The sequence below is a fragment of the Erythrolamprus reginae genome, chromosome 1, assembly GCF_031021105.1.
Source record: "Erythrolamprus reginae isolate rEryReg1 chromosome 1, rEryReg1.hap1, whole genome shotgun sequence".
Taxonomy (NCBI): Eukaryota; Metazoa; Chordata; class Lepidosauria; order Squamata; family Dipsadidae; genus Erythrolamprus; species Erythrolamprus reginae.
This window is the reverse complement of record NC_091950.1, coordinates 326,097,446-326,118,704: the sequence shown is the minus strand read 5'-3', so window position 1 is coordinate 326,118,704 and position 21,259 is coordinate 326,097,446. Positions and strand designations below refer to the sequence as shown.

General features: G+C 41.8%; 1 protein-coding gene across 1 annotated transcript in view; it reads right to left on the bottom strand.

Moving 5' to 3' along the window:
• Nucleotides 1-2,792: 2,792 nt before the first annotated feature.
• The window catches only part of TULP4 (TUB like protein 4), an 84,702-nt gene continuing 66,235 nt past the window's right edge, over nucleotides 2,793-21,259 (bottom strand). Inside the window, exons 8-14 of the mRNA XM_070733780.1 lie at nucleotides 20,752-20,986; nucleotides 20,041-20,185; nucleotides 15,504-15,648; nucleotides 14,076-14,169; nucleotides 13,126-13,269; nucleotides 7,198-9,824; nucleotides 2,793-4,140 (exon numbers count right to left, since the gene is read on the bottom strand). Coding sequence (XP_070589881.1) covers nucleotides 4,024-4,140; nucleotides 7,198-9,824; nucleotides 13,126-13,269; nucleotides 14,076-14,169; nucleotides 15,504-15,648; nucleotides 20,041-20,185; nucleotides 20,752-20,986 — 3,507 coding nt within the window. The 3' untranslated portion in view covers nucleotides 2,793-4,023. The remainder of the gene's footprint in view (nucleotides 4,141-7,197; nucleotides 9,825-13,125; nucleotides 13,270-14,075; nucleotides 14,170-15,503; nucleotides 15,649-20,040; nucleotides 20,186-20,751; nucleotides 20,987-21,259) is intronic.

The window sequence follows — 21,259 nt, the reverse complement described above, 5'->3', positions numbered from 1 at the left end:
GCATCCTGTGCATGTGCAGAGGGTAAAAGAACTCAAATGGCGGCATCCAGGTGGGTGGGTGGAGCCTCACACTCCCTTTGCGACCGGCTCTCCGACGACTGACAGGCACGAGTGAACTGGGAACATTTCTCCCTTAGGTCCAACAAATGAGAGTGAAGCAGAACAGCAAGATGATGGACTCTGCAGCTTTCCAACTCCTATTGGATCAAGTCTTTCATTCTTAACTGCTAGTCCTGCTTATTCATTGATAAGATTTGGATTCCAATAGTGTTGGGCACACCACAGGTTTCAGACTTACAGCCTGTCTAACCTCTATATTGTTTGTGAGGACTGACCTATTCTCCTCCCAAATAGGAGTGTGTGGGGGGGGGGGGGAATCCAGCATTTAGGAAATAAAATTGTTCTTGCACCAAAACATGTGGCCAAGATGCATGGAACTCACTACCGGACTCAATTGTGTCAACCCCTAACCCCCAACATTTCTCCCTTAGACTCTCCACGATTGACCTCTCCAGGTTCCTAAGAGGCCAGTAAGGGGAGCACTTGAGTGCACTGGTGTGCCTTTCGTCCCTTGTCCAATTGTCTTTCCCTTCTTTCACCTATATTATATATTCTCTTCCTTTCATATATCCTCTCCTCTAAGTTTACTTTCTCCCTCATGTATATTACCACATGTCTATTTTTCTTCCTATGTATTTGTGTATTGGACAAATGAATAAATGAAAATGAAATGAAAATGAAAGATGGTATTTTCCTATTAATAAAAATGTGTGCTTTGCAATTGGGTGTTATTCAGAGATATAAATTTAGAAAGATGGACTTTCTAACATTAGATATCATAAAAAGGTGTCTGGTGGATATAGCAAGAGCTGCATTCTAAAATATTTTTTATGACACAGAAGCCTTATTTTAAAAAAAATATCTTGTCCAAGAACAACCATCATCTGATCTACAGACATCTAACCAAAATGTAGTTGTTAGAAGAGACACCTAAGTCCTCTTGATTGGTCAGAAGCAGGGTTGCCGTTTCATTCATTTATTTCTTTTATCAGACTTACGTCTGAGCGCTGAACAACTTGAGACATAACATTGACCAGGTGAAACCTTTATTCTTCAATAAAGTTATCTCTTTGTTCAAAGAACGCAGCTACTTTTGGGTCATGAAGAGCTGCTCCTCAGAATTAGAGGATCTCTTTCACTAGGGATCTGTACCAGGAAGGTGAAATGGGCAAATGTTCTCCTGGGTCAAAAAGAAGGGACAGTCTGAACCTAGATACTTTCGGTTCCAAGCTAAAAAAAGCCAATTACCTTTGGACAGGTAATTCAAAACAAGAAACGAGGGAGGGCAAGGCTGTTGGTGCCTGTATCTTCCAGGAAAAGACAATGCTTTGAATGCACTGTATGGGGACAAGATAATGTTTTGTTCTGCTTCTTTGTCTTATGGAGTGGTCCATAAAGGAATATGCATATCCCCCTGCCCCCCCAAATACCTTTCCCCCAAGGACTCTGCAAATACATGATTGTTTAGGGCTGAAAAGTACAGCACAGGAAGCCACCGATTTATAATGTTGTGTTCTGTGATCATCCCATGTGGTTGCATTAAATAAACAATGCAACATCCTGAGAAATGCCCCTTTAGTATAGAACTATTATTTTTGTAATTTTTAAGCCTTTTCATTCCAAAATGGAAATAATAGTGGATGAAGCTGCAGAAGCTAGGGATAATGCAAGAAGTGAACAGCAATTTCAGCTCCTCCAAATTTCCCACTCCCTACTTATTCCTTTGTTAATAGAATTTGTCTTTACTAAATAATAAAAGAAGTCTACTTATGTACTTGGGCCTTCAAGTGCACAATTTAAAAAAAAATCCAATTGTGGGAAATATGGGACATAACATTTGGATTACTTATGACCAAACTGGTTTATGTATGCTTTTCCTTCTAGATAAAACTTCTGTATGCGTTACCAACAACAAAAAATGTGCTTTCCTGAAATCTGCAGCATTTCAAGGAAGCTGTTTTGGTTTGCACACTCAACGCCAAGAAAAATAGGAATTTAATGAGTTCATAAAACTGAAACACATACACCTCCCTCTTAAAACCATCTCTGTCATAGGTTTTGAAACATTATAGACAATTTATCAAGGAGAAATAATATCTCTCGCTATCCAAAGTTAAATAAAAGATACTATTACATTGTCCCTCTGCTTTGACTTTCAAATAATTTATTGGGGCACTGTCACTCCAATTTATTGCCAAATGGTTATATTCAATTGAAAAACAAAGAAAAGGGAAGTTTTCTCCATCTCTGGTTTTATTTTTTAACCAGCACAGATTCAGCTGGATATAAACCAGGAACCTTCTGATTTTACAATTTAGCATCCATCCTTAGTGGAATTCATTCAGCAAGAATAGTAAAAGAAGAGGAAATTTACTCCAGTGTAATACACTAGCTTTGATCTTATCCTGTTAGACATCAAGTTTTGCCCATAATAGTTCAATAATATTCACAATATTGTTTGGACTATCTCATCTTGATTTCCTCCAGTCAAACCTTAAGACAATCCCTTTCTACAGTCTGGTTATGTTAATCCATTCTTAAATCTTAGCCAAATGTAGCTAAATCTAGCCACCCTTAGCTAAATGTACCTACCCCAGTCTAAATGCTGGATCCTGATCTGATTTTGGTTTTCTCAAGACACCAATCTGGCCCGTTGCCTATAATTCACAAAAAGTGCTCCAGTTTTTGCCAATAGTCTTCTGGATTAGTACTACAACGTTGTGGAACTCCAATTGCTCGAAAGTTACATTTTTATTTATTTAGTTTGTAAACATTGTTAAGTGAGGACCAGAAGATGCAGCTCTTACTTAAATGCCACACCAAGTCATATGTATCCTACATTCATACAAAAAAATCAATACAAATATTTCAAAACAACATGTATCTGCATGCCTCATTCCCTGGCCTCCCCCCTCCCGCCCCCTAGTTTTTACTGTCTGGTACAGACTCATAATCCAGATCACAGATCACAATGAAAAGGAAGCGGAGGGGAACCACTAGCTTCTTCAACACAGCATCTTTTGCAAACTACCCCCAAAAGTAATAGCTTTTTTTTTTTTGAAGAATATTTTAGGAATTAGATATGGATTTCCAACAAATCCCCACCATGCCTACAGAGCTCAGCTATCTGGGAAGAAACACATGTCTTCAAGTATATTATAGCCTTCTTGTTCTTTTTTTCCCTTTTCTTTGCTGCTATAATTGATGTATAAATAATACCAACAAGTCCAAAGTGGGGGGGTCATGATTTCTCTGTTTTAGAAAGAACAGAGGGAAAAGAAGGAAAGAAAGAAGGAAGGAAGGAAGGAAGGAAAGAAAAAAGGAAAGAAGGAAAGAAGATGGGAGGACGGAAGCGAGGAAGAAAGGAAGGAAGGAAAGAAAAAAGGAAAGAAGGAAAGAAAAAAGGAAAGAAGGAAAGAAGATGGGAGGACGGAAGGGAGGAAGAAAGGAAGGGAGGAAAGAAAAAAGGAAAGAAGGAAAGAAAAAAGGAAAGAAGGAAAGAAGATGGGAGGACGGAAGGGAGGAAGGAAGGGAGGGACGGAGAGAGGGAGGAAGGATGGACAATCTTTAAAATCCCTCTATTGTCTTACATTAGCTATTTTTTGCAGCAAACACAGAAGAACCATCGCAAGTCAAAAGCCACATTTTCCCAGCATAATACCAAATAGATCTCATCCTTCCCTTGCTCCAAAAAAATCAGCAAAATATTTATTCAAATAAGTTTAACCCCAAACCAAAAGGGTCCCCACCCCGTTCCCCCAAGTGTTTAAAGTTGATGCCCTCCTTCGGGCACTGGTAGACTTTTCCAGTTGCATTTCCACCTTTCCTCTCAGATTCCTTTGCGCAACTCTACTAGGACCTCCACCCTGACATTTCCTGGGCTGGCCCTTACAAGAAAGCTCCATTGGCTGGGGTGGGTTTTTATTTTATTTTTGTAATCCTCTCTGGGCTGTTTTTCTCTTTTCATTTCAGACGTTGAGTCACATTAGCCAAAGCTACTGCAAAGGCCTGCACCGCTGAAAATGGATATTGAAAGTCCAAGATATAGGCATTGCCATCAATCCGTCCAAACTGCATGACCTGAAAGATTTGGGGGAGGGGGGGGGAAGAAGAATAAAGTTAGTAGCTGAAGAGAAAGAGTAAATAACATGGGGAACAATTTGTAACACAATTTCTGTTGAGTTTGATTTTTGAGCTTTTTTATAGTTAATTACGCATGCTGGTTTCAAAACCGTAGTTAGTTTTCTTCTACCACGTCAAGTTTTTTCTCTACACCTTATATATATATAATATATAATTAATTAGGTAACATGAGCATCAAATTGCATTATTTACATATCCATCTTGCTAACTACAGGGAAAATCTTGGTGCAGTCAGTGATGAGCAGGGTGAGCGATTCCACCAAGATTTGAAGGTCATGGAAGCAGGGTATCAAGGTAGATTGGATGTACATATGATGGGTGACTATTGTTGGAGCATCAAGTGAGAATGTCCAGATTAAACACTCCAGAAAAAACTATAAGCGAAAAAATTTACCTTAATTTGTATAATTACCATTCAATAAAAAAAACCAATTATTTGTATGAACACAATTTAACTTGCAGTAACTATTATAGCCTTTGTATGAATAAAATTATTCTTTGTAAACCGTATATTTGGTAAGTTTTTCCTTTCCTTTATATGCACAATTTGTATGACTTTGAAAGGTACCCTGTAGCTTAAAAAGTTGACGTGATAGACAAAAACTGTGGTTATTTTTGGATCCAGAGATCAAAAGTTACTTGAAAACAAGTCACAGATTTAACACAACAAAATTGCTGTTCCCCAGTGAATAAGTCAGATGAATAGAAAGTTGGCCATTACAGGAAGAAGCTCACAATCCTTTGTCTTCTACCAAGAATTATATTCATGTTTATTTGTTAGATTGTTGTTCTGCCTTAGTTTATAAGTAACTTGAGGCAGCAAACATACATAATGCTACTTCCTTTTTCTCTTATTTCCCTCTCCCCCAACAACCCTATGACGTGGATGGGTCTGAGGAAAAGTGATTGGCTCAAATCATCCAGCTGGAATGAAGTTCTACTAGCAGTGCTAAGGTTTTCAAAGAGAATGGCAGCCATATGAGCATTAGGTTCTTTAAACCAGGGGTCCCCAACCACCGGGCCGCGGGGCATGTTGCACCGGTCCGTGGAGTCAGCAGCTGCCGGCCCTCATGCTTCGCCTCCCGCCGGGCAAGAGGCCTCGGGAGGCAGGTTCTGCCGGCCACAGGACGATGGATGGGACAGAGGGGCGGGAAGGACCGAGAGGCTCAAGCCTCTTTTGGCTTCTGCCGTGGGGCGCTTTTGCGTTTTTGGCTGGGGGGAGGCAGGAGGGCCAGCCTGACCCCCTCTCTCCAGCGCTTAGCTCCCGCTGGGCAAGAGGGCTTGGGAGGCAGGTTCTGCCGGCCACAGGACGATGGCGGGAAAGAGGGGCGGGGAGGACCAGCACCCCCATGCTTAATCCCGCCCCCAACCACGCCCCTTTCCGCCCCCACTGGGCCATAGAAAAATTGTCTTGCTGAAACTGGTCCCTGGTGGAAAAAATGTTGGGGACCACTGCTTTAAACAACTATTCTGGACTGAACCATGGCTTACTGATTATGTCAAAACTGAACTTGCACACACTGCTAAATCATAAAACAGTGTTCAACAATCTCCAGATTGTGGATTTCAGTTCTCAGAATTCTCCAGCCAATATGACCTTGTGGTTAAGAATTCTGGGAGTTGAATTCTACATGCCTGGAAGTGGAACAATGGCAGGGTTCCTATATCACATTAGCTCCAAGTCAACCAAACCTCATTAGTCGTTTTATTTATACTCATTTGTTTACATTATAAATCTTGAAGCAGTTTCCAAAGAACTGTTCTATTTCAGTCAATTGTGGAACTCATTTTAAAAGCCAGAAAGTATGATTTCTCTCTTTTTAGAAAACAAAATACTGGCTTAATTTTGAAAACCACTTTGTGTCTATGTTTAGCTAGGTTCTATTACTAAAGTACGTAATACAGCAGCTCTTATAAGCGAGGAAAAACCAGAGTCAGAATTTTGTATCATACACTTTCTTCTTAACACTTGTGTTCACACTGTTGTTGTTTTGTAGCAGAAATGTTTATATGCCAGACTGGTGTCAAGCCTTAATTATGTAAGTTATGCAATTTGCATCAGTCACATCTGATCTCCTGTTGAGTTATAGGAAAGCTGTAAACAATTGGCTTTTTAAAGAGACTCCTGGAAGGAGATAAAGTGTAAATTGGGAGTATCATTATGGGTTGTGATTGGTTGGTTAATATGCTCAGTAATCATAGTTTCCTTTGTAATTCCCTTGCTCCTATATGTGTGTGTGAGGAAGTTATTTTAATCTACTTACTGGGGGGGGGGAAGGTTGCTCTTTGGAGGAGAGCAACAATAAAGACTCAGTATTATGTGATATGTGAAATGTGATATGAATGAAGCAAACTACATGATTCATGTCATTTGTGTTTATCGTATCAAATTGCAAGATATGTCCTCCCAATTCTTCCCAATGTTTATTATTTCTGTGATACTCACAGATCATAAATGTTTCTCAGACCATATTATATTCCCAGACAATGAGAGTTTCTAGTAATGTGGCTTGGCAATTTTTATTATTGCAAATATCCGGGGGGGGGGAGTTCTCTTACCTTCCACTCTCTTCCTGGAACAAAACAGATTTATTTTTTCATGGTTTCAAGCCTTTCAGGATACCCAAAAGTTGCAGGTATCTCAAAGAGAACTGTAAAAGTGGGAAATTTGTGGTCTCCATTGATTGCTGAACTATAACTCTTAGTAGTTCTAATTAGCAAGGTTTATTACAAAGAATATCAGAAGTTGAGGGCTAGAAGTTCCTTAGCCATGATCCACACTTATTCTTATCTGTACTTAAACTCATGTCTAATTTCTGGTACAAATATATCTCTAGTATCAGCAGTACATCTACAGTATGTGTGTTTGTGTGTATGAGTGTGGGTCATTCTTTGCAAGAAAACAGGTAACCTGTTCAACAGCAATCGTATGAAGCTTCACCTGACATACATGTTAAACACAAAAGGTTTTCCATTTTCTCTTGGTTAGCTTACCTGTCTTCCTTCCAGCTCAATCTGGAAATTCTTTGCAGATTCTTGAGTCACCCTCCCTCCAAAGTCCAGCTGATAGACCTGGGTTGCCTCATTCCACAAAGGCTGTTTATTTGCCATCACGTATACGAAGCCCTGGTTTCCCAGCCGTCCATCTTCCTTCTCGTTCGCTTTTCGACATTTAAACTCATCCAGTTCGCTGGCTGTCCTCAAGTTCCTTTTAGTTTTCCAACCTTTTTTACTCCCTTGGCTCTGATTCATCAGTTCATCCCCGCTAATAAACAGCTCAGGCTCACTTTCTGAGCTGTCCTGAAATTCGTTCATCTTGTTCAGTTTTTTTGACTTCAGCTGATCTTTCTGACTCTTGACTTTTTTCTTCTCCCTGCCCAGTCGTGGGCTGGCTATTAGGGAATTGAAGTCAGTCAATGTGGTCCTGGCCTCCTTTTTGACTTTTCCCTCTGTGATAGCCTGCATATTTCCTTCATCCGCCCGGCTGTCCAGGCGCTTGCGATTCTTCTTCCCAAACTTGTCTGTCCTCTGAGAAATGGGACTTTCAGTCAAGGAGAGCACTTCTTGGAAGTTATCTGCTGTCTCTGCCATCGCATCAGAGCCTACATGACCCGGAGGCTCTACTGGTGGTGGAGACATAACAGATTTGTCCACCACAAGAAGCGCCTTGGGTGGCAGAACGTTCTGGGTACTCTGGACAGAAGGTGGGCATGTGCTATAGGAATTCCACGGATGCAAGGCCATTGGTGGCAGCTGTAAACTTGAACAAGTACTATTTCCAGGATACATGGGAGGCAAAGGGCAGTAGGAGAGGTTTGAGGGATAGGCTGGTTGAAGAACAACAGACGGGTCCTGTTGTACAATTTGGGATGGGGCCAGAGCTTCTTTGGGAGAACAGGGGACCTGCATTCCTTGAAGAGGAGGAAGGGGAGGAGGGGGGATACTATAATTTCCCAAGTATGGTGCTCCAACACCATAACTCATCTGGAAAGTGGCAGTGGGGCTGGTTGGAGATTTGGGGGAAACAAAGGTTGCTCGGGATATATCCAAATGTTGAGCTTGGCCAATGACTAGAGGGTTGGATTTGCCAGGGTTGGGCAAAGTATTATGAGCTGTTCTTTCTTGAGGAACCCATATCTCCTCGCTCACCATGGGTTCCCACTGATAGGGAGGGGGCCTTTTTACAGCAATGTTAGGTTCTGCCATGGCTACAGGGACATGGCGTGCCGATTTCTCCACAGGGCAGTGTTGAGAAAGAGCCTCGTCCTCCATGAAGGCAGAGTTTACGTAATCGGTCCGCTCCCGAGAATTGTCAAGTGGGTTCAGTAAATTGTAAGAGGACTGGGAGGCCAAAGGCGATGTACTGGCGGAGTGTGCAATGACCGAATTGTGCTGAGAGCTGCTCCCCGTGGTGACGTCAGGCCTCATAGTGCCGAGGCCTGATGTGCCGCTGCTTACGTTGATATTACCGATGTTCCCATTGCCATTGTTTGTGTTGCTGGCACCATTGTTCGTGTTGCTACTGCACTGACTGCATGTGTACAGGGCAGTTGGCACTCGCTGCTGGTACTGGGCTCCTACAACATTGCTCTTCATTTTCAGTGGGAACTGCAAAGTGGCCCTCTGACTGTCCACCAGCTGAGCCATTTTCAGGGCTGCCTCCCTACTGTTTCTCCGCAGCGTAGCGTGGATGATGCTATTGTCCAACCTCTGCGTGATGCCCCGGCCTTGAGCTAGCTGAGCGGCAATCTCTGGATAAGGGGGTGGGTCCCCTGTTGGAATGGAGTAACGCGGAACGGTGAGCCTGTTCAAGGTGGCACTAGTGCATGGCTGCTGGATCTTCTTCTCCGAGGAAGTAATCCGTAAAGTGGCCGAACTGCCTGGCCCGGGCAGAGTGTACGTGTTCTGGGCACACACCATCCGGGTTCGAGGGCGGCACACCTCCTCGACATTCCCACTGCTGTCGAAGGTGGTGATTCTCTCGTAGCCAAGAGGGGTCTGGTAATGGGCTGCTGAATACAGAGAGAAATCACCTTTTTTCAAACAGAGATCAACCGGAGGTTGTGGAGGTACTGGAGGAGGAGGTGGTGGTGGTGGAGCCATGGTAGGAGCCGCGGGTATGGTTCCGGGGTATGGAGGAGGAGGGTTTATTTTGTTCAGCTGAATTTCTTGGGCAGTGCTGTAGACAGCCGTGTCTCCTTCAGCCAACTGGGGGATGGGACGCAGAGTCTTAGCTTTTTGGAGGTGTTCGTGGTCTCTGTCCCCATCTCTGTGGTCCACAATTGCCATCTGGATGGCATTCGGAGGTGGCAAGGGTAACTGAGGAGGGACCTGGAGGATGCGTCCCATTTCTACTCCTCCGAAGATCACTTGGCCTGGGCTAGAGTATCTGCTTGGGATTGGGTAATGGACTGCATTATCAGCCATGTGGTCTGCTGTTGCCACAGCTGTCGTCTGATTCGCAAGGACGTCCAGTTGCACATTCTGATTAGCGAGCAAAGACTGCACCAACCCTATGCTTTGAGTTGGTGACATTGCTTGAGCCGAGCTGTGAATAGGAGCAATTGGGATGTTTACAGTGCAAGGTGGGTTGTTCTCAGGAACTCCTGATGCTCCAGTCACTGTCATATAAACACATAGTGTTACATTATGGCACTGAGGTTTTTATTTTCAATAGATATATTAGACTTATAGAATCAGATTTCAAGTATCGTTTACAACAGGGGTGTCAAACTCGTGGGCCATGGGCCAGATGCGTCACGCGCTGGCCACAGCCACCCCAATTTACCAAAGGGGGAAAGTTGTGATACATTGTGTGATGACAAAGGGAAGCAAGTTTGACACCCCTGGCTTACAGGCTATCCTATTCTTCTCCTCTCTATAATTCATTTTGTTAATCTACCACTTAGCAAATACTTTGACTTACTCCACCTTTGAATTTGCATTGTTACTCAAATGAATGCATCTGTGCAGTATTGTCTTGTCAGGAGCAGCAAATCAAATAACCATCAAATATGCTTTGTATTCTTCCTGCAAAGCATTTTTACCCCCAACAACAACAAATTATCCTGGTCTAAAAGGAATCTTGATTGGCTGAAATTCTGCTATCCCTTGGTGCTAACTAACTGGTTTAAAAAGGATAATGTGAATTTGCCCCAAGGAGGAGGTTAGAATTGAATATAAATAAATCCTTGTTAAGGATCACCCACTGTTATTTTATAATGTGAATAAAGGATGAAGAATTTTACCAGAAACGAATAGCTCCCAGGCTCCAATGAACCATTATGCCAGTAAAACAATATACCTTCACTCCAAAGTCATCAAAAGAATGGCTAACTATTTAGCAACTCATAAACATAGGAACAAACTTCCTGGTATTCAAACCTTGGACTGCAGACATCCATAAAGGCTTTGATTTTTATGTGCTGTCATGGAGAAATCTATGTGTTTAAGGCTTCCATTTGTCTAATAAAGTAACTAAATCATGTTAGTGAGCCATCTGTCAAATAAGCCAATTCCTGAATAAATGCTTACGTGACTAAACAGCCAAGATTTACAGACCAGGCTGGTGTGACACCAGACAATCTATTTAGGTATAATTAGGCTCTCTGATGTAAATTTAACAAAGTGAGTAATCATACAATAAATTTTAATTTATATTATTAGAGCCAAGCAATTATGAAAACACAGTAATTATATAACCTGAAGATTTTAAATGCACCTAACCTCACTTTAATCTCAGCAATCTTTAAAGAATAGAGTTGTACTAGAAATGAATAAATGCTACCATTAAAGATACTTGAATATAATTTGAAGAAAAAACTCAATGTTGACATGCAACCTGAATAACCTGAAATGATGGGGCATCCAATTTACACAGCATGTCTTTCTATAAAAGCAAGATCTCACCTGTCCTCCTAAAACCTGGGCATGAAAAAAATAAGATGAACACACAAATATCTAGGAGTTCCTGGCAATATTGTTGTGGCTTGATAATTTGGCAGGAATAGTATTTAATCAAGGCATATTGATTTTACCATTAAGAAATGCTATTATCTGCTCCAGGCCTGAGTAATTGTGATTGCAAATCTTTGTATTGTATGAAAACCTAGCCTCAGAAGATGAGCAAATTTGTAAATGATGTAATCCTAATGGTGATGATTAAATTCCCAGTTCCAAAAATGGCTCTTAAGTTCCCAAAAATCCTCATTAGCAATGGTTAGATCTCACTGGAATCCAGTTCATGCATACCCACATAATACAGAGATTAGTTATTATTTGTGCTTTCTTGTTTACATGTATAGATTGCCAAACGTTCTTTACCCTTTGGGGTTAGTTCTTAATGTTGTTATTCAGAACATTATAACATTATAAGAACATTATAAGACCTAGAAGCTTCACCAGAGTGATCTAGTATATCACCAGCTTTATATTCCTTATAGCAGGGGTCCCCAACCACCGGGCCGCGGACCAGTACCGGGCCGCGGGGCATGTTGCACCGGTCCATGGAGTCAGCAGCTGCCAGCCCTCATGCCGCCACCCCCTCCCTCCAGCGCTTCGACTCCCGCCAGGCAAGAGGCCTCAGGAGGCAGGTTCTGCCGGCCACAGGACGATGGACGGGACAGAGGGGCGGGAAGGACCAAGAGGCTCAAGCCTCTTTTGGCTTCTGCCGCGGGGCGCTTTTGCGTTTTTGGCTGGGGAGAGGCAGGAGGGCCAGCCTGACCCCCTCTCTCCAGCGCTTAGCTCCCGCTGGGCAAGAGGGCTTGGGAGGCAGGTTATGCCAGCCATAGAGCGATGGCAGTAAAGAGGGGTGGGGAGGACCAGCACCCCCATGCTTAATCCCGCCCTCAACCACACCCCTTTCCGCTCCCACCGGGCCATAGAAAAATTGTCTTGCTGAAACTGGTCCCTGGTGGAAAAAACGTTGGGGACCACTGCCTTATAGGATCTTGGCAAGACATACTATAAAGTTATGGAATTTGACAGAAATCAAATTCTTGACAAAGTCTTGGACATTGCAAGAATTTGATTTCTGTCAAATTCCATAACTAATAGATGCCTTGCATCACATCATCCATTCATGGCATCGGACCAGAATATCTCCGGGACCGCCTTCTGCTGCACAAATCCCAGCGACCAGTTAGGTCCCACAGAGTTGGCCTTCTCTGGGTCCCGTCAACTAAACAATGCCATTTGGCGGGACCTAGGGGAAGAGCCTTCTCTGTGGCGGCCCCGACCCTCTGGAACCAGCTCCCCCCAGATATCAGAGTTGCCCCCATCCTCCTGGCCTTTCGCAAGCTCCTTAAAACCCACCTCTGTTGTCAGGCATGGGGGAATTGAAATTTTTCCTTCCCCACTAGACTTATAGAATTTATACATGGTATGCTTGTATGTATGATTGGTTCTTTAAATTGGGTTTTTTAAGATTATTTTTAATATTAGATTTGTTTACATTGTTTTTTTATTGTTAGCCGCCCCGAGTCTTCGGAGAGGGGCGGCATACAAATCAAATCAAATCAAATCAAATCAAATAAACAAACAAACAAACAAACAAACAAACAAACAAACAAACAAAGGCTCTTCCATCTCCCCAGCCTTCATCAGATCTCTCAGCTCAATAAGCAATATAAAGCAGGAGGTTGGTAGAGGGATGAATTATCTGCACAGATCTGGATTCAGTAAAGGCTTCTTAGGATCTGTTAAGTCCCTGATGGAAGCATTAAAATAGACCATCGATTTTGGAGTCCGTGGCCTTGTTTCAAACTCCAAAGCAAGGAGCAAGCTCACAATGTCTTTTTATGATTGTCCTTATATAGGCTTTAAATCAGGTTATAAGAATCATGTATCCCAAACTGTTTATTTCCAGCAGAACCACTGTTTGCGTACTCCATCAAGGAACTAAATATGCAAGTTAAATCTCACCTGGCAAATCATCTTCATCTTCACTAAAAACATTGGGATTGAAAACAGGTAGGTTGATATAATCAGTGGAGATCTTCCGCACTTCTGGGAGATAAATGGTCATTTGCCTTGGCTGAAGATGCAGCAAGCTGGTTTTATAGATAACTGCAGAAAGGATGAACAAAAGAGGGAAGAAATAAAAACCCCAAATCCAAAGATGAAAAGTTGGAAATTTTAGGCCATACAGAATTAATGAATTAACAATCACTAGACTTCTGATTTGGGTGATGCGATCCTGTGAATAATTCAACAGGAACATCAGTGTCAGAAGCCTCTAGAGATTTTGAAGAATAATTTCAGATCATTTACAAGACTAGTCGTCTCCCCAAATAACGAATGAAAATCGGTTCATTGTAATGTCCCCATCTAACATGTGATTATGGGAATTATCCTTTCTTGCCAAGATATAGAAATTGGCATCAAACCACAGACAAGACAGAACATGAGAAATCCCTGGGTAAATCTGGATAACATCATTATCAATGTTTAATGCAACCAGACACTTCTATTCTATGTTGTCTGTTCCATTAGTTACACTTTTTTTAAAAAAAATATACTTTATTAATTTATTAAGAAAGGGGAAAAGGGATGGGAATACAAAAAGAAAGATAGGAGGGGCATGAGGCGAACAATCTTTTTATACAGTAGCATATATATATTGTTGTAGATTCATTTCAGACATTTATCTATAGATAATTATTTTATGTTCAATATTCTTATTTACATAGTCTTATATCTATAAAGTATAGCAGTTTAGGAATAAAGTAAAGCTTTGCTATATGCAATGATAGATTAGCTGCACTTTTATTATTTCTTTAAAAAGTGGGGGGTTTTCCTAAAAAGAAATTGCTGTATGCATACCTGGTTGGGAAGAAACTGAAATGAAAGTAAAGTTCAAGATTAAATTTTACCTGCACCAAGATTGGTGGGTAGGAACGCAGCCAAGCCTACTATTTTAAATTTGGTTCCCCAGATATTTGATGTGACCTGAGCAAGATAATTGTGCTGCAATGAAAAGACATAAGAGAAACAAGCTCATTAAAATAATTTTAGATGGTTTACAAATTTTGTTTTAATCAGGATCCAATCTGAGTCAGTCACTGGAATCAGAGATTTATTTTTCCAAGCTTTTGGACTCGTACTGGAGCCTATCTTCAGGGAACTTTGTCTCTCTCTCCAAAATGTGTGCATTGGGCTGTTCTATGCATAGTATTTATGTGGTGCTTGGTTGTGTGTGTGGCCTTTCAATTGCTAATTATTTTAATTATTCCAATCAGCCCTATAAGACTGATTGTGGCCACTGAGGAACAATGGCCTGTCTCAAGCCACCCTATGAAACTGAAGGTGAAGTCATATTAGATCAGATATCAGATTAGAACCATTATCTAAACGTGTAGCTGCCATAGCATGTTAGGATAGGATTTGATATCTGGACTTCTAACAACAAATGCCTTATGCACTCCAACTTCATTAGCCAGAACAGGACTGTACATAAAGGTCACATAGTGAGTCTGCATTTCTGGTAAAATCTGCTTAGGAAATGACTGGCCATAAAATGGTTCAAAGCAACTCTCCTCGAATAACAAGAATGTAAACAGGACGAAGGCTGTGATAAAAGGCCTTGCTTTGTGGTAAACAGGAGATAGCTGTATTAACAACAAAAGGTCCCAGGAAATTGGCCATGAGAGACATTTGTTTAGTAGAAACTAGTTACGTGCCATATGTAGACAGGAAGGACTCGGAAGTTGTGTCATATCTTAGAGTTACATTATTGGATGTTTGTATATCACTTGACATGTAAGTATAATCATCCCATTTGCATATTCCCCCCAATAAAAGGGCGTGCACAGCTCAATACTATGTCATTTCACCCAGAGAGAAATGTGTCCAAGTTTTCTTTCTAGGATTCGCGTTCGTGAGTGACCCCACACGGCTGGGTTGCTCTAAGTCCCTCTGAAGACCTTGTTCCCCTCAGGGACTTTGCAGGACCTCATAAATGGAAGTTTCAGCTGCTGTGACCTAGCTCAAAACAAGGAATGTGTTTTTGGGATGCAGTATTCTTCTTAATTTATCATATTGGGCCAGTCTGAGCTGATTGATACAGTAGATATAATTTTTGACATCCAAGTCTAGGTCAGAGAAAATGTGATTGGCCCAAAGTCATCCAAACCAGCATGCATGCTTAAGAAATGATACAACTTCAGTCTCCCCACTTCTAGTCCAGACTCTTAAGCGTTCTTGAATAACATTTTAATGTTCTTTAATGGCCACCCAACTCCAATGGACTCAGGGCTGATAATGCTGGTAAGAAGGCAAATAGATAGATGGCCAAAAGGTACCTGAGTAATGTCATCCAAAGGAAATTCTCTACGATTTAAGCTAGGTGATCCTATGGAGGGCTTCCTTATTGGCAATCTGGGAGATCTTGATATCTCCTGAGCAGCTCGTGATAACTTTGGAGATTTGCGAGCTTCTATATTAATTCTGCAAATAAAATTTAAAGTTACTTAGGCACAAATTGATAGCTTTGTCTCTTTACAACACAATGGTTTGCTCACCTATGGTCTGCTAATATGACCTTACAACCAGCGTTCCCCGTAAGCTGCGCACATGCGCACGCCCCAAAATACACCCCCCACGCACCCTTTTCCATGGGCGTGCGCTCCCCATCCCCCTGCCAGCCCGCAGGGGGGTGCAGGGGGGGAGGTGCCGGCAGTAGGAGGAAAGGGAGCCGCGGCCGTCCCTGCCTCCCCACCGTGCCTCCGGCCCCCTCGCGCCCCTGGCCTCTCGGCCCTGCCCCCCGCCTGCCTGATCTGCCCCCTCTGCTCCTCCGCCGCCTCCTGCCTTGGGGCACGACTTATCTCGTGGCAGTGGTGGCTGCAGTTCTCCTCGGGACGAAAGCGCTCCCAGCCTGTGAGAGAGGGCTTTCTCCGTGCGCTTCGGGAATGCCCGCCCAGCCCCTTCGCTGGGAGCGCTTTCATCCCGGACTTTCAGCAAGGGGGCTGCAGTAGAGGCAGGGCAGGCGTTCCCGAAGCGCTCGGAGAAAACGCTCTCACAGCCCCCTCACTGACAGAGAGAGAGGGAGAGAGAAAGTAAGTGAGAAAGAGAGAGAGAGAGAAAGGGGGGGGGAGAGATAGCAAGAGAGAGAAGAGAAAGCAAGCAAGAGAGATAGAAAGAAAGAGTGAGAGAGAAAGAAAACAAGAGAGAGAGAAAGAGAGAGAGAGAGAGCAACAGGGGGAGAGAGATAGAAAGAGAGGGAGAGAGAAAGTGAGAAAAAGAGAGAGAGGGCAAGAGGGGGAGAGAGAAAGAGAAAGAAATGGTAAAAAGCATCCAAATAATAACAGAGGGGAAAAAACCAGCCGTTTGTGTGTGTGTGTGTGTGTGTGTGTGTGTGTGTGTGAACTCTTGAACCATTTCCAATAGCTCACCTGTTATTGGAAATGGTTCAAGAGTTCACACACACACACACACACACACACACAAGGTGGGAGGAGACAGGGATGGAAAAAGAGGAGAAGATAGTAATAATAGTAATAGATTTTGGTTTTGTTTTATTATTAATTTATTTTAATAAAAAAAGAAGGGAATATTTATTTGTTTGTTTGTTTGTTTGTTTGTTTATACTTCTATGCCGCCCAGTCCAAAAGGGACTGTCGCTCAGACACTAATACTTTTCCGCCCACACCGAAAAAAAATTAGAGGGAACATTGCTTACAACAGTTTATTAAGTGACCATTCAAAGTTAAACAGCACTAAAAAATATGACTTATGACCATTTTTAACACCTATAAATCCAAATAATAATAAATAAAGTATGACCATTGTGGCATCCTCATGATCACATGATTTACATTTGGCTGCTTGACAACTGACTCACAACCTTTTGACAAACTAAGTCAATGGCGAAACCAGATTCACTTAACAGCTATGTTACTACTGTGTTTCTCCGAAAATAAGACACACACCCGCCCCCTGAAAATAAGCCCTCCATGAAAATATTTAACTGCATGCACAGCCTGTCTCCACCATTTCCTCCGGTTAGGATCAGGGAGACAGAGCTGGAAATCAGGTAAGATAGCAGCCCCCCAAAATAATAAGACCTCCCCAAAAATAAGGCCAGGCACATATTTTGGGGTTCAAAAAAATATAAGACAGGGTCTTATTTTGGGGAAAACATGGTAATTTTACAACTGCAATGATCAACTTATCAAACGTGGCAAGAAAAGTCATAAAATGGAGCAAAACTCACTTAACAAATTTCTCACATAGCAAAAGAAATTTTGGGCTCAATTGTGCTTGTAAGGTGAGGTCTCCCTGTACAAGGAACAGTCATTTCTGGAAGCAAAGGAAGAGCAAAATCCCTCCTTTTCCTCCCCTTTCCATTCTCCCAGCAAAAAGATACATGCATAGATCCACATTTTCTACGGGCATGAGAGACTGAAAATTGGGGGAAATGGTATTTCTTGTGCTGCAAGAAGCAGAAATGCAGCTACAGTGGTACTTCTACCTAAGAACACCTGCATTTACGAACTTTTCTAGATAAGAACCGTGTGTTCAAGATTTTTTTTGCCTTTTCTCAAGAACCATTTTCCACTTACAAACCCGAGCCTCTGAAACTGTAACCGGAAAAGGCAGGGAGAAACCTCCATGGGGTCTCTCTAGGAATATTCTCAGAGGAAATAGGGCCAGAAAAGGCGTGGAGAAACCTCCATGGAGCCTCTCTAGGAATCTCCTGGGAGGAGACAGGGCCAGAAAAGGCGTGGAGAAACCTCCATGGAGCCTCTCTAGAAATCTCCTGGGAGGAAACAGGGCCTCCACCCTCCGTGTGGTTTTCCCAATCGTACACATTAGTTGCTTTTACCTTGATTCCAATGGGAAAAATTGCTTCTTCTTACAAACTTTTCTACTTAAGAACCTGGTCACGGAACGAATTACGGTAAGTTCGTAAGTAGAGTACCACTGTATATTATTTTTCTGATAAGAAAAATTGTGCATGTGCTTCTGTACTCATATGGATGCATTTATGATGGGGTAAGAATTGCAGGGAGATTACGTGTAAACATTCTAAGGGATTAGCCAATCTGCACTACGCGTTATTGTCTTTAGCAGGAGTTTTTCATACCAAAAAAGCAGTTATAGTGCTGTGATGGTGAACCTATGGTACATGTGTCACAGGTGGCACACCACACTCTCTCTGTGGGCACGTGCCTCCTGCCAGCCATCTAGTTGTTGGGTCTCTGCCACACCTATGCAGGGGAACGGGTGTGCGGAGCACCTGTGGGAGGTCACACGCGCATGCACAGGGGGGACACATACAAAAGGGACACACACATATTGGATTTTGGGAGTTTGGGGAGGCGCTTTGGGCATTAGGTCTAGAAAAGGTTAGCCATCACTGTTATAGTATAACAGTCACTCATGCCCTCGTCACCTCGAGGCTCAACTACGGTAATGCTCTCTACATGGGGCTACCTTTGAAAAGTGTTCGGAAACTTCAGATCGTGCAGAATGCAGCTGCGAGAGCAATCATGGGCTTTCCCAAATATGCCCATGTTACACCAACACTCTGTAGTCTGCATTGGTTGCCAATCAGTTTCCGGTCACAATTCAAAGTGTTGGTTATGACCTATAAAGCCCTTCATGGCATTGGACCAGAATATACCCGGGACCGCCTTCTGCCGCACGAATCCCAGCGACTGGTTAGGTCCCACAGAGTTAGCCTTCTCCGGGTCCTGTCGACCAAACAATGTTGTCTGGCGGGACCCAGGGGAAGAGACTTCTCTGTGGTGGCCCCGACCCCCTGGAACCAGCTCCCCCCAGAGATTAGAATTGCCCCCACCCTCCTTGCCTTTCGTAAACTCCTTAAAACCCACCTTTGTCGTCAGGCATGGGGGAATTGAGATATTCCTTCCCCCCCTCAGGCCTATACAATTTATGCATGGTATGTCTGTATGTATGTTTGGTTTTAATAAGGGTTTTTAGTCATTTTTAATATTAGATTTGTTTTATGTTGTTTTATTATTGTTGTTAGCCGCCCTGAGTCTACCGAGAGGGGCGGCATACAAATCTAATAAATTAAATATTTATTTTCTTTCAGGGATAATATTCAAATCCAGGACAGTTTTATGCCTACATATCAAACACCAGCATCATGTTTAATATTCTGTGAAAACTATTCTCGGATTAGGAAGTATTTTGGGCAGTGTTCTGAAAAGGAACCTTAGGGCTGAAATACTGAATTTTCAAGAAGGATAATGCTCTAATTTGCCCTTTTCAAAATAACTGATCCGGAACCAGTCAAAGAACCACTCAGTTCAGCCCAATACACATCAGCAAAACTATAAAGTTCAGTAAACAGAGAAAATTCTTCATAGCTGAAAAGTATCCAACTGAGGAATAGAAATTTGGCAGTGCTGATGAACCGGGCAATCAATTTGCCAAATCAAGAGCAAAGAAATAAAAAGAAACGTGGGTGGAAAACCCAAAAAAAACATGCCTTGTCAAATTTTATATTTGAAAGTGTTCAACTTCAGAGAAAAAAAATATTTGGTATTCACTTTATGCAAGGCTTGGCACTGACTTGATGAATGTTTGATAACAAATCTGGGAATCATGGTTACTTTATTCTGGTACTTAATCATACAAAATAATTTCTAAGTTTCTTATCAAGCTTTATATGAAAAAAAAAGCCCAGCATTTCTTAAATGGCCAGTTTCTTATGCCCCAGGAATATTACTTTTTATTCTAATTTTATGGAACTTTGCATATGCATATGCATAATAATACATATACAGATGGATATGTGTGTCTATGCATCTGAATAATACATTCATATACATATACATAAAATTCATATACAGATGAGAGAAAAAATACCTGGGAAGTTTGGGTGATTTACTCGCACGAGTGATTTTGGGAGATTTTTTCCCAGCCCAGTCATCACTCAGTTCAATATCACTGGAATCAGAACAGTTGCAGCTATCAATCATGGTGGAAATCAAGCTGTTTCCATAGACTTCATCTATTATATAAAAGGGAAAAAAGGAAGACAGAAGCATTCACAAATCAGATCCCAATTATAACTCAGCCACCTCTAGCTTATTCTTAAGTAGTAGCTGCTATATAACTGCAGTATGAAATACTCTGAATTCAAACAATTAGTGTTCAGTTATCTGACTTGACAAATATTTCTACAAAATTGGGGGAAAAAAGTTTTGAGCAATTTAAATATCCCCTTGTCAAGTCATAGACATAGAATATTATAAGAGACTACCATTTAAAAGACAAATTGAATAGCTGATAAGAGAAACAAATAGCATGATTATTCTTAAGTAGGTGAACATGTTTTATGGATTAGCAGAGGATAAAAATTCTGTATGTCATTCTAATGATTTTCCCCCATGAACAAGATATGAAGTTTAAGGCTGATACTAGACAACAGCAGATTGACAGTAGAACCTCTGTGCATCTTAAAATGAGCTATTTCTAATACAATTACATTTTTGCCTAAGAAATCCATGCATAACATGGCTCTCTCAATAACAACTAGAACTAGAATCTAAAAATAGTAAACTCAAAATTCTGTACCTGCTTTTCCATCTGTCTTAGGATCCATGATGACAAACTCAGGCCGGAGTTTACTAATTCGACGACCTTTCAAGATAGGTACCAGACCACCCAAATATTCTAAATACAATGTATAGCAAGGACCTCCAACTTCTGGGTCATCTTCTGTCCGCTTCATTGTACAGTGAAGCCTTTCATTGCCAGATGTTGGGTAACTAACAAAATCTCGCATGTTGTTAGGGTCTGGGATAGGAGGCTGCGTTAAATATAGAATTTTTTTAAAAAAAAAGTCATACTAGTCATTTTCTCACCATCTTCAATCATTCAAGAAGACCTACTCAATGTCACCCTGAATTTTGCCCATACTTCAAACCAGATATGATTAAGCCTCTGAGCTTACTCTGTTGTAATGAAAGCTTAGTTGTATGCAAAAGTGTAATAAGCAACAATGACGTTAGATAAGTGGACATTTTTAAAGTAGTTCCTGTAAAAGTCAAGCACAGAGGTTTTATCATTCAGCCAGGAGATG